This window comes from Daktulosphaira vitifoliae, unplaced genomic scaffold, assembly GCF_025091365.1.
Source record: "Daktulosphaira vitifoliae isolate Bord-2020 unplaced genomic scaffold, ASM2509136v1 Scaffold_1, whole genome shotgun sequence".
Lineage (NCBI taxonomy): Eukaryota > Metazoa > Arthropoda > Insecta > Hemiptera > Phylloxeridae > Daktulosphaira > Daktulosphaira vitifoliae.
Window position 1 is genome coordinate 78,437,042 of NW_026099572.1, and position 18,171 is coordinate 78,455,212.

At 25.3% G+C, this 18,171-nt stretch overlaps 1 protein-coding gene across 1 annotated transcript; it reads right to left on the reverse strand.

The window, feature by feature from the left end:
* Positions 1-69: 69 nt before the first annotated feature.
* LOC126896677 (tyrosine kinase receptor Cad96Ca) lies at positions 70-10,497 on the reverse strand. The gene is made up of 7 exons (XM_050669637.1): positions 10,056-10,497; positions 4,359-4,606; positions 2,982-3,587; positions 2,668-2,917; positions 2,448-2,600; positions 2,208-2,386; positions 70-1,128 (listed from the first exon to the last, which is right to left on the reverse strand). Exons 1-7 carry the CDS (start codon positions 10,138-10,140, stop codon positions 619-621), a joined length of 2,031 nt encoding a protein of 676 aa, XP_050525594.1. The 5' UTR covers positions 10,141-10,497; the 3' UTR covers positions 70-618.
* Positions 10,498-18,171: the final 7,674 nt, after the last annotated feature.

Below are 18,171 nucleotides of genomic sequence, written 5' to 3' on the forward strand. Positions count from 1 at the left end.
GAAATAATTTTATTATTTATTTTGAAAAATTGTAATGAAAATAATTTGGATCAATTTACTTACGCAATGTACATGTATGTATTTGGTATTAAACCGTTTTATATTATCTAATAATATATATATAATACAATTATATAGTACAATAATTCTAACAATTTATTACAATAAATGAAATCATAGTTAAAAAACTTAGCATAAATAAAAAGGCACACGATCATTACAAATGATCAAAAAAGACTAGTGACTTACTATTTAATTACAAATAAAATATGAGCTATACATTGTTTTTTAAAAATATATAAAAGGTACCAAGCATAAATAATAAATTAATCATAATGATAGTTTTATAAATCTATGTAGCTACAATTGTGTAGGTTTAATATATAAAATTTTGTACATTTGATTTATGTTTAATACATTTCAATATTTACAAATTATTGACATAAATACAAAACATTTTGGCATAAAAAAATACACAGTATAGCTAGGTAGTACATATATATAACTGTTTTAATGCAAAAACAACTATTATAGAGTATTTTTTTCTTGTTAAATACTTGCTGTACAATTGTTGTTATTAAAAGTATATCGTTGTCAATCATAATAAATATAATTTTTTTACAGTCGTTCGCCACTTATACACGTCGTGATATTGTAGTACGCGTTATCCGGAAACCTGTCCAGTTGAATGTAGTCTGTTTCAGTGATCAAGAGTTTATCGAGTAGATCAAGTAACTCGTGGAAATCTGGCCTCTCGTCTGCACACTTGTCCCAGCAATAGAACATTATGTTGTATACTTCACGTCGACAGTGTTGTGGTTTTTCTAACCGGTAACCATCCCTGATACGCTTCATAACGTCAGCAGCAGCCATACCTGGATATGGTGTTGATCCTAGTGTCACAATCTCCCACATGAGCACTCCGAAAGACCAAACATCTGACTTAGCTGAATACATGTTGTCAAAAAGCGACTCGGGTGCCATCCATCTGATAGGTAATCGGCCCTCCGACTTACGTTCGTATACTCGACTCGATGCAACGTCTCTAGCAAAACCAAAGTCTGATATTTTACATGTTCTATCTTCAGTAACTAAAATGTTCCTTGCTGCTAAATCTCGGTGTATAATCTATAAAGTAAAATTTGTGACAATGAATCCATCTTTTGTTAAAGAAAAAAAAATTACTTTTCTTATTTATACGATTCAAACATTTCTCGTGGTTGTAAATTAGCTTTCATTTTTAAAAAATACTCGATAGGCAAAACTTTAAAAATTAAGAAAAAATAGATTCTATGTGTTTCAAGATTAATTTTACGCTATTGTGGATACCCAATGAATGTTTCTAATTATTTTAATAATTCTTATAAAATTCACACATTAATCCATTGCAACGGATATTTATTAAGTGCATTTGTTTATGTGTAATCGTTGAGAAGGTTTACGACCTCTCACATTTTTCGTTACGCTTGGAAATTTTAGGTGTTTCGTCTCTCAACTATCGGAGTGGGCATCCGCCAAAACAGCGTACAATCGAATTGTTGGCGGTGTTATTCGGACGTTGCCCTCACTATTCAGTGATTTCCCCAAAAAGATAATAATTCATAAAATTAGAAAGAGAAAGAATTGTACAAAAGCTTACAATTGAGTATCTCATATTTATATAAGTTATTTTTTTAGTGATTTTGATTACTTTGATCAGTCGTTTTGTAATAATAGCTAATTATAATAGAAAACCTAAGTACATAATGCTTGTTAAAATATTTATTTTAATGATTATTTAGTTGTACAAAATCTCATAATGTACTAATTTTTAAATCGGAGTTATGTGTTTTCTTTTGAATCAAATACGATTAACCGGTGGTGTATAAAGGCATTTGTTATGATTAAGTTCAGATATCTATTAGAACTAAGGTTAGTGGGGCATTTCGACTCTTTGTCGTTTGAAATCAATAAAAATTTGATTAAGTTTTATCTGTTAAAAAAAAAGAGTTATTGTTGATAGTGAGTCGTATTAATCTGCGAAATTGATGGTTGTTTTATTTCCATATAATTTGGTGTTGTCTAAACAGTTGAATACATTTTTAGGAATAGCTAAATCAAATATATAAATTTAATTGTTTTTTTAGATCAATTATTCAGAAGAAATGAACAATTTTTCTGTCGCAATAATTTATTTACGTTATTGTATTTATCTATAATAAGCATACCCCTTTTGAAGACAAGAAATCCATTCCTTTAGCGATCTGATAACAGAACATGATGAGTTCGTGTGATGTTAATATACTCGATCCATGTGTGTTTGTGTAATAAGTAACGCCACGGGAATTTCTCAGCACGCTTTGGAGTTTACCAAGTTTTGCATATTCCATAATAACGAACAATGGTTCTAAAATATTTATTGATTCATTTAAACATTGTACTTAATAAGATATCATGAAATATTATACCTCTTTCAGAACAGCACCCTAAAAGTTTTACAACATGAGGATGAGGTTCTAATGATTTCATAACTTGAAGTTCTTGTACTAGATCGAGCCTTTCACGTTCACCTGCATTATCTTTAAGTGTTTTGACAGCTACAATAGTGTTACTTTTGCATCCTTAAAAAATGAATTATTTTTAAGTTTTATATACAAATAATGACAACATTTTTCAAAGTTATTATACCATTAATGTTGTATGCTTCGCACTTCCATACTTGACCGAAACTACCTTCTCCCAGTATTGAGCACACTTTTATATGATGTCTTGGAATTTCCCATGGATCGTCAGAGACACCATCTTTGAGCCCCGTGTCTTTGTTGTATTGACCGTGACCTGGATCAGAACCCCAGCTTTCATACCTAGTGAAAGCCCTAGGCCCACTCCAGTGGTGCAAAACCATAGGATCATCTGATCTTGAACTATTTATTTTAGCCTGATTAGAACAAAGTATAATTAGAATAAAACAATATATTTTAATATTAATATATTTTACTTACGATGGAATTTGCTTTTTTAGTTTTGACTTTGGTCGTGAACAGTCTTTTACGAAACATACAGGCTACTACACCAGCAGCTGTTAAGAAAATAGTTGCAACAACTATTGGAACAAGCGCAAGAATAAAATTGCTTTGAACTGGCTCTTGAGTAGTAACAGTTGGTGGAGTGAGAACTGCATCAGTTAACTTTTTTAATGTATCCTTTGATTGTTGGTCAATTGATGAAATACTAGGTGTAGTTGTTATAACCAAAGTCGGAGTCGTTTCATCAGAAATAGATGTTTGGGTTGATACAGAAGTTTGTGTGGCAACAGACGTCTTCTGTGTCGTAGGAACTTTAGTAGTTGACGATGTAATTGCCGTTAACCTAGGCGGAGTCGTTCTAGAAGGACTTGGAGGAGGAGGTTTATTTTGTGAGGGTATATTTACTGGAAAACCTCCATTTATTGGAGGAGGCGGTCGAAACTGTGATGACAAAAAGTTGGTTGGTTGATTATTATTTTTTTTCCCACCACTTCCTGGTCCTTCAATTTTAGCCCACACTTGTGTTTTTGATGTTAAAGCTCCGTTATTTACCGTCACAAATAAATAAATATTTTTTCCTTCCTAAAAAAAAATTCAATATATAATATAAAAAAATCACGTTAAAGTAAAATTCATCGATGTATCGATACATGAAAGATCGATTAATTACTATAATTATTGTAAACAAATCTTTGCGAATAAATCTTTTGATATAAATAGTGGTTTAATAACGGAAGTACTTTATTGAAGCTTTAATAATTGAAGTTTAAAATTTTTATGTATTCGAAGATAATACGCTTTTATAGTCCCATATTAGTTTAAAAAAATTGATATATTCAGTTTTTTTAATTTTAACTTATATTTAATGCAATTTTATTCAGACAAAAGTAAGGAAAACTGTCATTTCCCGAAAAAACAAAGTGTAACAAGATATTAATTTTAGACCTGTGATCAAATAATATAATAATTTAATTTTGGTATTCATAGATATTTCATTTAATAGTATATTTATTTTTGATATATTAAAAATATGTGTGAGATTAAAAATGAATTAATTTTTTCACAAAATCTTCTTATTCCACGTCATACAATTCCATTATTACGCGTGACCAGTCACGATGTAGTACCATAACTGCATAATATAACAAACGGTTTCTGTTAAAACTGTTATGGAAAAATAAAATATTAGGTACTTTCACCTTTTTTTTTAGTTATAATTTGAATTGGCTATCCTATCAGAATACTATATATTTTATATATTTTTTCAATAAAACTTTTTTTTTTACTTGATTGATTTTTAAAAATTTATAAATTTTTAGAATTTTATTAATTTTAAATATATTTCAAAATTACCTTATTGGTCAAAGAAGTATTGGTGGTCACTTTCCCATTGTTGTCAATGACAAATGGCAACGGTTCTTCATTTTCTTGGATGATGTTGAATCCCGTTGAATGTTCTAAGCCAAATTGTAAAGTTTCACTACCACTGTCTGAAACACGTACACGGGCCACAACGGTTCCTATAGGAGCTGTTGAGTCCACCACCCAATTACGGTCAACCCATATTATTGGTGGACTACCACTGGATAAATCACAGAGACCTGAAAATATATAAATAACGTTAATAAAATATATTAAAACAAATTGATAACATAAGATTAGTAATTTTCATTAAAAAAAAAAATGTTTGCGTCAGTAGTAAATTACTGAGTTTTTAAATTTTAGATGCGGTAACATTAGAACTCGGTTTGTAAATAACACGTGAACCATAACAAATCAGACTGACAGCAACAGTAATGTGTCTTTGAATTTTACGCTTTCGATGTAGACGAGAAATGATGACGATCTCAACAAAAATCGAACAAAGTAAGTGAGAAATTACTTTTTTTCTCCTATTAACTAAAAATGTTTATTGAAAAAAAAGTTTAACCTAAACTTAGTAAATGTGACAATGAATTGTTCATTATCCGAAAAAAATAATTTTCGCAATTATAAGACTGAGTAACACACATAGTGAGAAAAGCCTGTTGTTTATTGTTGTCTGTCTTCTATGAATGAAAAGAGCAAAAACATTTTAAACAAAGGAAATATATATTTTTTTTTATCTTCTTATAACATAATATCACCTATCAATTGTTAACATCTTACAATAATAATAATAATATTATGTAATCGTCCAAATTATGTAATTTATTCAATGTTATTCAAATATTTAACAAAATATAACTTAATTGAATTTAATACATTTATCAAAATTATATATATATATATATATAAATTCATAAAATATTTCTATATAGGTTCTGTATAGTGATTTTTTTAATATTAGCCACTCGATTCTCTAAAAACAATAATTACCTTATGCAAATTCTTTTGATATTTATTAGTTTCATATAATTTTTGATTTATTAATTATTAAGTCACTAATTATTACTTTTGTAGGGCCACATTAGGAATGTGGAAATTTTTCGCAGGTCATCAAAGTTCAAAGCACGTGTATCTAATATAAATAGGACATGCTAAGAATTATTATAAAATGTCTGCGTACTGTGTAAAATTGGTCCATGAGCCGCTATTGGGTGTCTTCTGGTATAAGGGATAAATTAAGAAGTTATTTAAAAATTAATAAATCGAGAAATATATGAACTAAATATACCAAAAAGAATTTACACAACATAATTATTATTTTAAAAGAAATCGAATCACTCTGTATAAAATAACTATAACTGTAGATGGTAGAATTTTTTTATGGATATAAATCAATCTTGTTTAAAAAGTATAGTCATTGTGTTCAGAATCACCTAAGTATTTGAAAAATTACCTGTCTCATATATCATTTATAATTATATTTATTAGTAAACATTATCTTTACAATACTATAATAGAAACAACAGTAATCTAAATTGTTAGAAAATATACTTTTTCATTAGAAGTTTTAGGTGAATAACTTTTAAGAGTGTATTTCGCATTGCTATTCTTCTGCTAAGTGATCTAAATGTGATTCATCAGAAAATAAGTCGACCAAAAATATTCACGTGTATAATATGTTATCATTAACAGTATTACCATAAAATATGATGTTACACGTATGTCACATATTATGAAATTCATAATATGTGACATATTAGTGGCGACAAGAAAATTATTTATCGAACATTTGGAAGTTATTAACTTTTTAATATAAAACTGGTGGAAAGTGCATCTGTATATTTTTACCTTAAAGCATTAATAAACCGTACTAATCCTCTCACCTTGTTATACAAATGTTAATATCCTTTAAAACACTAGTCCAAAAGTTGACCAGTCATTTTCTTAGATAGATCATTTATTAGACCTTTAATTGTACCCTTAACTATTTATTTATTTCGATTTATTACACGTGATGGTAATACAATATAACTATAGACAACAATTACAGAATACTATAATAGCTGATATATTAGCATAACACGCCCGCTACTATTTAATAAATAAAAAATAAACCTGCAGTTATGCTTTCTGATTGGGAAACGTAGAGTAAAATATACCGTTAAAGAGAAACTTTCACGTATTAACATTTTACAATTTACTAGTGCAGTCTTGTCGCCTACATATTCACACGTACGCGATACTACTATATGTTACTTTTAAAAACAAATGAAAATTTTTATTGTAAAATTTCAAAATGAAATTTCACTTTTTTTTTTATTTAACTCTATCATTATTGACATTTTTGATGTATGTTCGAAATGTAATTTTTTCTCTTGCAATATGTTTGAAGTTATTTTTGAATTTTTAGAAGCTTGCTAAAGTAACAAAAATAAATTTAAAAAAAGTTTATTTTTTTTTCATTTAGTTAGATTTTTTTCATAATATGTGTCAAACTGGAGTCAATAAAAAAAATCATTAATTTATTTTTAAAATAAAAAACATTTCGAATTGTACATAAATATAAAGATTATAATATCTGTCTGAAAATTGCCACAAGATTATAAACTTTTATAATTTTGTATTAATTATTGTTAATTTAATTTCTTAACAATATTAACTAGTGTTATTAATATAGAACCAAAATATATGACTAGTTTCCGGTATTAAATAAAATTATCCAGTTCTCAAGTATAATTCTTACTAATTCTAAATTATGGAAAATTTTCATGTAATAAAAAAGTTTCAATTTTTGAATAATGAATAAACACTTCAGTGTAACTGTATCATTTAATATTAAATTAACTCGTTTATAAATTATTCAAAATAACTATTTTAACAGGATTCATAAACAGGGTTATTCTCTTATATTTGTTCAAAAAAAATATATTTCCAAATAATATATTATTAGTATTAAACGATTTAAATTAAAATAAGTTACAACAAATTAGAAATATATCATGTGAAAAAGTTTTCATTGCTAGCCAACATATGGTAAACATTGTTAGAACGGTAAATTTAATATGGTTTAAAATGTAATACGATAGTGTACACAATCATGAATAGCATAATAATTAGATTTTATTAGTTTTAACTACATTAGTTAATATTTTATTACATTGTTTGTTCAAGTTATATTACAATTTCTCATTACATATAATTGGAGTCAGTTTTTAATTTGTAAACCATATGTGTTATAAATGACAATTTATTACACTTTAAAAAGTTTCAACTACATCTAAAAGATTAACAGTTATATGATTTTTTTTAAATAATAAGATATTTTAAGGATATCTCTATTAAAGTCGTATTAAACATGCCGAATATAAAGAAAGTGCAATATTTATTTAATAATTTAATAAATATGAAGGGAATCTCATCATTTTTTTATGGAATTGAGTTATCAAGATATATTATATTAAATATGTTTCTTTTTTTTTAACATTTTTTTTATTCAGTATCCTTATACTAATTGTATACTTGAATAATATATGTTTCTTTTCGATGTATTTAAAAACAATCTATGATAATTCATATAATAAAAGTAATTCCTTAATAGAGTTTATGAATTGATAATATATCAAAAATAATTATAACTTACCGTTGATTAGAATCATAATATAGTTTTTGAATTAACAATTTAGTCTAATAAGAATATAAAATGTCTAAATTTTAATTTTCCGGGATTGTATTTAGTAATCACTCTGATATTAATATCTCATAAAATTCTTAATTTATTTCCTGAAGATTCTAAATATATTATTTTTATTTTTAACTTCTTTAAATGATATATAGACAGAAGCTTTGATAAAATCATCACTTCTGAATGGAGATTTAATTTTAAGAATCATAGATTAGACAACGAATTTTGAGACATAAAGTGACATTTTTATTCAAATTTACCCAAAAATTCGGTTCTTAATCCTGATACATTTCAGTTCCTTTCTAAAGCTTATATTATTTCATTTTGAAATTAAACTATTAATTATAAATTACAATGTCGATTTGTCTTTAAAATATTCTAAAAGTCAGATTGTTGACAAAAATATCATTACATAATTGTATTGTACAAAAATATATATNATGTCGATTTGTCTTTAAAATATTCTAAAAGTCAGATTGTTGACAAAAATATCATTACATAATTGTATTGTACAAAAATATACTTAATCATTAGCTTATCCTTCGGAAATATATGTTTTTGAGAAAGTTGTGATGGTAATCCCCTCTCAATCTTTCAACGTAAGAAGTGTGATTGTATAAGAAGTACCGGGTGCGATGGCGTTCACCTTGACAACTTTATAAATGATAACAAGTAACAACATTGTATTAAAATAAATATATTAACCCGGACATATTGCCTGTAAATAATAATTATTCGAATTATACTTGTGCGATTTATTATTTAATAACAAGTTGACTGTTTTGCTATTCCCAACATTTGTTGTCGATTTTCATTCTCAATGATGAAGCTCTAGGAGTATATTGTTGTAGAGACAAAGACAAATTAAAAGGATACAATTTCCTTTATTAAAGAAAAGATAAAACTATTTAGTTTTTTAATTCTTTCAAGAGATACAAGTTTTTTTATTAAAGCATATTATTTTAACTGATGGGTAGATAATTTTCTTCGCTTGGAATAATTTCAGTATATTCTCGGGTTCATTCGACCACGGAGACTATAACCATATACCACATCTCCTTCGCTCTTGAAAAATATTATTAAATATTTAGTATTTAATGATGTTACAGAAACTTAGATTTTAAATATGATTGATATTTTCAACAACTTAACCAGTTTTTATCAAACAAAATATAATAGAACAAGTTAAAAATAACTGAACCATTAAAAAAAAGAGAAAGGTATTCATTATTAGAGATAATACTAGTTTTAATTTAGTTGTAAATGTAATTGATCTTTACATCTGCAGCTGAACATTTTAATATAATATAAGAAAAAATATATGTTTGAAATCGTATTTATTGGATTAAACATGACCGAATTGACTATAATATATATATATTCTTACTTTGATGGTGCTACATACCATATGAAAAAAAATTAACTTGTTTTTTTCTTAGATCAAAGAAAAATTATCGATTATGAAAACTTCGATTATGGCTCAAATCATGATCAAAACGTTTGATTTAAAAAAAACGCAATTATTTTTAACTAAAACCTCCTTTTCATCAATCGGTAGTTATTCAATTTTAAATAATAATACAGCAACTAAAAGTTCTTCAACTGGATAAATATTTTTTTTAGGATTCCTATTTTTTATCAAAAATAAAATAATGTAACTGAAATCTAAACACTAATGGGAATAATATTGAAAAATATGAACGGAAATATATAATGTACTACTATTTTAATTGTTCACTAATTATTGCTTTTTCTATTTCGATAAAACTGTAATCATTTCATATATAAAGTGAAAATTTTCGAATAGTTTCAAATCAATAGTTAAATTCAAATGCTTCTGGAAATTCTCACGATTGATATTACTTTATGATGTCCCACAAGAGTTTGATACGTAGGACGCTAGTGAAATCGTGAGGCTGAAGAATACATGTGCACTCTTCGATTGCTATTAATCATACAAGATTTCTAATAGAGCAAAATGATACGCAATTATGACTTACATGTCTTAGAGAAGACCACTACAGAAAAGATGATAATTGCCGGTATCCATTTAACCGTAGTCGCTGTGACAACAGTGTTCCTCATCGCATTGCCTTACAATATTCCCGTATCGAGCTGCAATTCTTCGAGCACACCATAACGGGTACACACGTAATCAGTTCACACGGAATGTAGACGACCGTTAAAATCTCTGAAAGTACATTTGTCTTTTACACTATTTTGGTAAGATACTCCAGTACATGAATTTAAGCACACACTCAATAATCGCGAAGGTTTAGTGCACTATCGTTGGTCGTATCGCGGTATGTCGGCCATATTGAATAAAGAACTATAAAGCGATGAACTACACTACTGCGCGTTTCACGATATTACCAAGCACTAACCAAACAGGAATGGCTGCGGCAATGATTACGGCTGCTGCCGTTATACGTGCTTAGTTATTTGAACGCTTTCTATACCACTGAAGTTTCATGCGTTACAGATGAGCCCCACTCTCTCAGTTCATACTATTTACTACTCCTACTACAATTTTGTACATGTATTGAAGAATTCTGATTCAGATAGTAATGTGATAATGGAGTCATCTAATGCCGCTAGCCGAGTTCAATAGTTATATTTAGAAAAAAATTGTACTTAAAAAAGTTTTTCTAGAGTTTATAAGGTTTTCACTAGTTACTAAAGCTCTAGAAAAACTTTTTTCTTTTAAATATCACAGAATGATTTCAACCATTTTTCTACTATTATAAGTATAAGTATCTAAAAAAAATTCTAAATCAGGACTAGGCATTGAAATGATTTCGATTTTTCAAATATATTTACTATTTCTAGTAGGTATATTGACCTCCTATATGGGATTTTGGTACCTATATGATTAATAATTATAAAAACTGGAAGTATTATGAAATCGCTTTTAAAACCTCAACAAAACTAAAAATTTGACCATAAATTTTAAAAACAACAAAAAATTGATTTTTGACACATTATCAAAGTCAAATTTTAGTATAATTAAGGTTTCAAAGGCACACTAATAATATATTATGAGCTTTGTAATAATTTTTTTTAATATTTCATAAAGAAAAATTCAGTAATATAGATAAACCAATTTATTAAATATTATTAGTTTGTAGTCACTAAATGTCTCATTATTTTCAATATTTATTGTATTATTTATAAAAAGGTTATGTTAATAAGAATTTTTAGTATAATATAAATAATTGTATAAGAATAATAACATTAAAAATAGGTAATATTAATTTTGTTTTATTCAAACATACATTAACTTCTTAATACATTTTCTAAGATTGAAACTTTATAAAAGATGAGATAATATTAGGAAATAAACTCATTGTATAATATCCTTTAAGACAGACAACTGCTGTGGAAACTTTAACTCGGATTTTAAAATATTATAAAGCTACAAGTACAAGGATATGCTCATTTATGATGAGTATAATTATATTAAAGAAATAAAGGTACTAATAATTGAAAGTAATTTTTGTGTTAAACATTTTTTCAGTTGTTATAAATAAAACCAATTATAATTTGTATTTTATTAGTTTACAAGAATGTCAGATTGCATGTTAAATGAGTTTATAGTTTATGACTGATAGAAGAAGTGTAGTAGGCGATCCAATTTCGCTTTAAAATAAATCAAAATTACTAAGCCCTTAATTAAAAAAAAACAGTTTCTGAATATGAATATACATATTTTGTACACTACTTACGTGGTGTCCTATAAATATTAATTTTAATTAGATTGAATGTTTATTGTATCTCATATTGATTATTCTAAAAAATTAACTGTACTCTATAAAATGATTTTAATTAAATTAAATTATTTTATGCATCATCATATGTAATCATAAGCTATATTTTGTATACAATATTCGTGTATCATTATACTTTACCATTAATATTTTGTCTGTAATTTAATATAGTGAACATTTTAATTTCATGTTATGAACATTTTATATTCAATTGTGCTCTTTTTGTTTAGAAAAATTTAAAGACTCCTTATTCATATCGATCTTGTGTAATCATACTAACCTATTAATATTAATAGCATTATCAGTGCTTATTACATTTTGTTACAATAAGAATAAATCGAATGTTTACAACCAAATTTATTTGGATTTGATTTATTTAAAATGTTTATAAATCAATTTCATATTTTTAGTAAAAATAAATAATTATAATATTATTATAATGCCACGCCAATAAGTCTGTAAACTATTGATATTTTATTATTAAGTATAATGAATAGTTATTAGACTTAGTTGATGAAGTTATTTTGTAATAGATAAATAAAATAATGAAACTATTTTCTTCGTTAAGACTGTAATGTGTTATGTGATAAACAAACTACTTTTTTAATCTTCTGCAAAAGTTTGTCCGATAAGATTGATGGTATTAAGTCCGTTGTTTATAAGGAATCAATGACATTCTCTAAATAATACATTAAGTGCTCATTACACAATATTCAACTTTTATGTGTTTCCGAAAAGGCAGTGGCCACATATTCTATCTTCAAAATGAATACACTTATAACTTATTACACGATGTCATTAAAGAGCTTCTTAAAAGTTAGTAATTATCAATGATAGTATAAATTGATTTTATAATAATGTAATAAAAACTTAGACATAAGAAACATTTTATAATAATATACAAATAATACATGCATAACATATTATAATATTTATAAATATTTTTTCGTCTATCATTGAATATTACTCGAAAAAATTTTCTTAGCAATGTCTATAAAAAATATTACTCCAAAGTTACAAAAAAAAAAAAAAAATACCAATTAAATAAATAAAAATTTTATGGTTTATTTCTTGTTTTATAGGGGACATAATGAATATTTAGTTCTAATGGTTAATGAATATACTATAAGAAAAACCCAGCACAGGGGGGTCGCAGCACAGTGGTGATGTGGCATAGTTGGATCAAGTATAATGATATCTGACAGTGATTAAAATCACTATCAAAATAAAACGCTTCGATGCAAATCTTTAGATAGTGTTTAATTAAAAAAAATTGTTGGATTATTCCAAAATCTATATAGATCATATAGTTATTTATTTATTTATATCCTGATTAAGATAAAGTATGTCGAATGAAAGAGGGATATAAATATTATTTCTCATAAAAAAATTATATTGAACCATTCATTTTTCAATAAGTTATAGCATTATAAAGTTAAAAATTTTAAAAATAAAATCGAGAATTTTCACACAAAAATAGCATTTGATAGCCATTTTCACCATCAAAACGAAAATAAGTTCGATTTTTTTTTTTAATATTAAAGTATATTACATAAACTTGGATTTAAGATATATATAAAAGTGTCAGTATTTCCGGAACACTTTCAAAAATTAAGTTGAAAAAGTTCTACTTTCTATATGCATTTTTATGTTTTGAACCCCCCCTGTATTAAGGGAAATGATCCGATTTAAAAAAAAAGTATGTCGAATTAAAGAAGTATATAAATATTATTTCTCATAAAAAAATTGTATTGATCCATACATTTTTCAAAAAGTTGAAAAAGTTAATTTTTTGTGAAAAAGTTGTCATTTTGAATCCACCCCTGTGGACTGGTAAAGGGTTAAATTTATAAAAAAAATATACCAAATGATAGGTAAAGACATCAAGCATCTATATAAAAAAAATTTATATTGATTTGTTCATTTTTGAAAAAGTTATGGTAGTTTTAAGTAAAAAAAATTGAAAAAATTTCGAAAATTAGCGATTTTTAAATTTGCAATTTTTTTTAGAGGTTTCCTCCATTTACGGGAAACGAGGGAAATTTTTTCAACTTTTGAGGATAATGTTTTCGACTAGATACGATTTGTGATCTTTTGACGTATCGTTGAAAGAAACACAAAAAAAAAACACATCATAGTAAAACCAATGCCTTCTCAGCTTTGCATCGAAGCTAAAATTATCATGCTAAAATTATTGTTTATAAAAACATATAATACATAAAATATATGTTCTAATTTTTTAAAAGTTTATTGTGGAATCCCAAAAATATGAATCGCAGATAATTTTTATCTACGATTTAATTATCTGATTTTTGATTGTAAGTAATTAAACTACTATGTAAGAGCATTTCATGGTAGATTGTAAATTCTATTAATGGCTTAACATTTTTAATACTTAATTGATAACTTTAATCTCGATAAATGAAAATTTTATTTAATATGTCACGTTAGATATATCAAGTGTAACTTTTATAAAAAATTTTTTATACAAGTTGTTGTTTAAAAATGAAAGTTTAAGTCAATTTTTTGTACTTAATTTACTATAAAATACTTCTTATGAACATTAGTTAATGTCCATATTGTCTTTTTTCTCAAAATTTAAGAAGTACCACATGGAAACTTATTCATATGAGTTTATAAAAAACTATCTACAAAATTCGAGCTCTATGTCACATGCATAGCAGGGCACGTTATAAGGTCAAAATTCAGAGAAAATATAAATATTTTTAGTTTTTAGAAATTTTGGCACAAGCTTTGATTTTTCAAAACAGTAAATTTTTGTAGAATTTGTTATTTACTAACATAAGTGTTTACAAAAATTTTTTGTACACTCAATAATATTTGTAAAAAATCAGATTAAAGTAAAATATTGTAAAAATTGCACATTTTAATGTTTTTTGATATTATCTGTTTAAATATTAAAAATAAATTATATGTAACTAAAATTTATTTTTTCGTTAAGTAACCCTTTTAATAAAAATTTAAAAAAATGAAAAAAGTAACATTTTTTTGAAAAACATTTTCAAATTATTAAAATAATATTAAAATTGTGACATAATTGTTTTTTGATTAAAACGAAATTAACAATAATATGCACAGTACTAAAAGCATAATTTTTTTAATTAATTTTTTTATTTACAAATTCATAGGAATTGTTATTGCATTTTTTGTCAAATAATACAATTACATAATTTAATTTTCTTTTTATTAAAAATATTTACAATCCATTCTACATAATAGTATAAAAAGTAAATGTGATATTTATAGTTAATTTTAACAATGGAAAAAATAAAAATCATAGGGAAATTGTCTATTGGTCACGCTTTTAGCGTGTTTATTTTATTTATTAGTAATTCAAGCAGTTTTTAGTTATTTAAAAGATCTTTTCCTTTGTTCTTTTACTCTAAGGAGTGAGTTTGAGATTAGAATATTTATTGATATACTATAAATTAATTAAGAAATATAAAATTGTATGCATTTACTTAAGTATTTTTATGTATTTAATTTTAGCTTTGATGCAAAGCTAAGAAAGTATTATCTTATCATGATGTGTTTTTTTTTTTTTTGTGTCTGTCACTACTTTTTCTCATCTCTCACTGGTCCAATTTTTCTCAACGATATATCAAGAGATCACAAATCGTATATAGTTAAAGACATTACACTCAAAAATTGAAAATTTTGCTCTCGTTCACCGTAAATAGTGAGAATCCTACAAAAAATTACAATTTTTAAAATTGGTAAATTTCGACATTTTTTTCATTTTTTTTCCCTAAAAATTCCCATAACTTATTGAAAAATGAACAATTAAATTTTTTATATTGAAACCATAGATATTTTTCTTTTCTATAATATAAATTTTTTGAAAATCTCACCCTTTACCTGTCCACAGGGAGTATTTAAAATAGTAACATTACACACAAGTACAATTTTTTAACTCAATTTTTAAAAATTTTCCGGAAATATTGACATTTTTATTTAATTTTAAATTAACGCTTGTGTAATATATTATACTATGAAAAAAAATTTTGAGATATAGTGCAAATGGTTATCATATTCAAAAATATGCTATTTTTGTGTTAATATTCATGGGATTGTATTTTAATTTATTTTAATATACTTTAAAAGGGGTTACACTAATTTTCAGGAATATTATATAAATCTAATTGACATAAAATATAAAGTTAAACTTATTTCAATTTTTTTTTTTTTGTTTTAACTCGAAAAAATTAATTTTAACATTTAATTCAGCTGAAATTGTCAATTTTATCAAAAAACAAATGCGACAAACGTTTACCGATTCAGTGAAAATTATTGCCTGTGGCAATGACTTTTCTGAAATTTTTCCTTTATTCTTTTTGAGTTAAAATTTNGACAAACGTTTACCGATTCAGTGAAAATTATTGCCTGTGGCAATGACTTTTCTGAAATTTTTCCTTTATTCTTTTTGAGTTAGAGTTAGAGTTAAGTNGCAATGACTTTTCTGAAATTTTTCCTTTATTCTTTTTGAGTTAAAATTTTGCTTTTTATAATCAACCAATTTCTTACAATTTAACAGTATCTACATATTTGCATCGAAGAGTTTCTTGTGGTAATGATTTGAATCACTGTCAGATATCATCTATACTAATCTCAACTATGCTATTTTTGGTCTACGAAATCTATATGTTTGACATGATATTGTAATTAATAATTGGCTTCATTAGAATCGTAGTAAATTTATAGTATTTAAACCTATTTATATCATTGTTTTTTAAAAGTAATTAGTAGTTTTATGAAAACAATAAACTGTATACTATTGGTTTTTAACTGCACCATTGTTAACATAGTTGTATGTAAAGTGAGTCATACAGATAAGAAAAATCCAATAACGTATGATTCAATTATACAAAATTATTTTGTTAATTTTGAAATATTTTCTAAGTTTAAACTGAAAGAATTTTGAAGCACATATTGTTTGAAATCAGATTATTGAGATGAATAAAATAATTATTTAAGAACTAAACTTATTGTAAATAATTAAATAAAACATTTTATGTTTTGTGATCAAAAAATATGTTACAGATTTTTTTTGGGAAATTTTTGAAAATAGTTGTAGTTCAAAAACTATACAGTATTATAATATTACAATGTACATTTTTTCAGCGGTAATATTAAAAAAATAAACTTTAAATGTTACCAAAAAACATGTTTTTCAATTATACTAAAAAATTAACCCAATTAAATACCCATTGATATTTTTTTTAATATGATCTGAACATAAATATGATAAAACATTTTATTTGTAACACATATTTTAAGTAATTTTTGAGAAAAATTTTCGAGCAAATTTTTGAGCAATTTATATATTTTCATATATTAATTTTTCAATAGTTCTTATAGTTGTTAAAAGTAAATTAAATAGTGTTTACGAAGTCAAAATACGCTTGGTTCTGTTAAATACATAGAAAGCTTGTTTCAATTTTTTTATTTTTGTTGATAGTTTAAATTTGGTATATTATATTTTAAGTTATTTTTAAGTTACTTTAAAACATTTTTCGCAGTCTTTAAATTTTTTTAAAAAGTGTTTATTTTAATTTCTAAGAATAAAATAAATTTCCTCCCTTATAAAAATGTTAAAGGTTTAAAAAAAAAAGGTAATATTCTAAAATAATCACATTGTTGCAAAAGTAATAGTTTATAATTATTTTTATATTTTTCAGTACTAAATTTTACATTGTTTCATATAATTATGCGTTTTGTATTTTTAAAATTGGTACATTGTTGTTTTAAATACTAAAACAATCTTCAATTGAAAGTTTCACATTTTAGGTAATGAACTATTCATATTCAATAGTATCTTTTTTGGTTAAATTAAAATCAATCTAACAATATTTCTGAAAGCATATTAGAGAACTTTTAAAATCATATTTCATATTTAATATGATTAATGTGAGTAAAATTGTCATATGTTGGAGTTTGCCCCTAAAGCTTGGCCTTTATGTCCCTATTTCAGGATTCTGGTTAAACCGGTTTGAGGTCTTAGTAGTCCTGATCAGGCTTAAGAGTATTGTAATCCTTTGTGTGCCAGCACTTACAGATAGGATTGAATATATATTAATTTACAAATGCGAATCTGTTATACAGATTCATACAGATTATTATGTACAGAATTTCAATACTATTTTTATCACAAATTCAAAGAAGGCTCCAAGAGAAGCGTTTGAGGATACTTTATGAATTATTTATCACTATTGTTAGAGAATCTTTTTTAAGTTGATTATTTTTATTTTCAAGATCAATTTTTGTTTGGTAAACGTAAAACTACTAGGCTCATTGGTATTTAAGAGGCATTTTATCGATTGGCTACAAT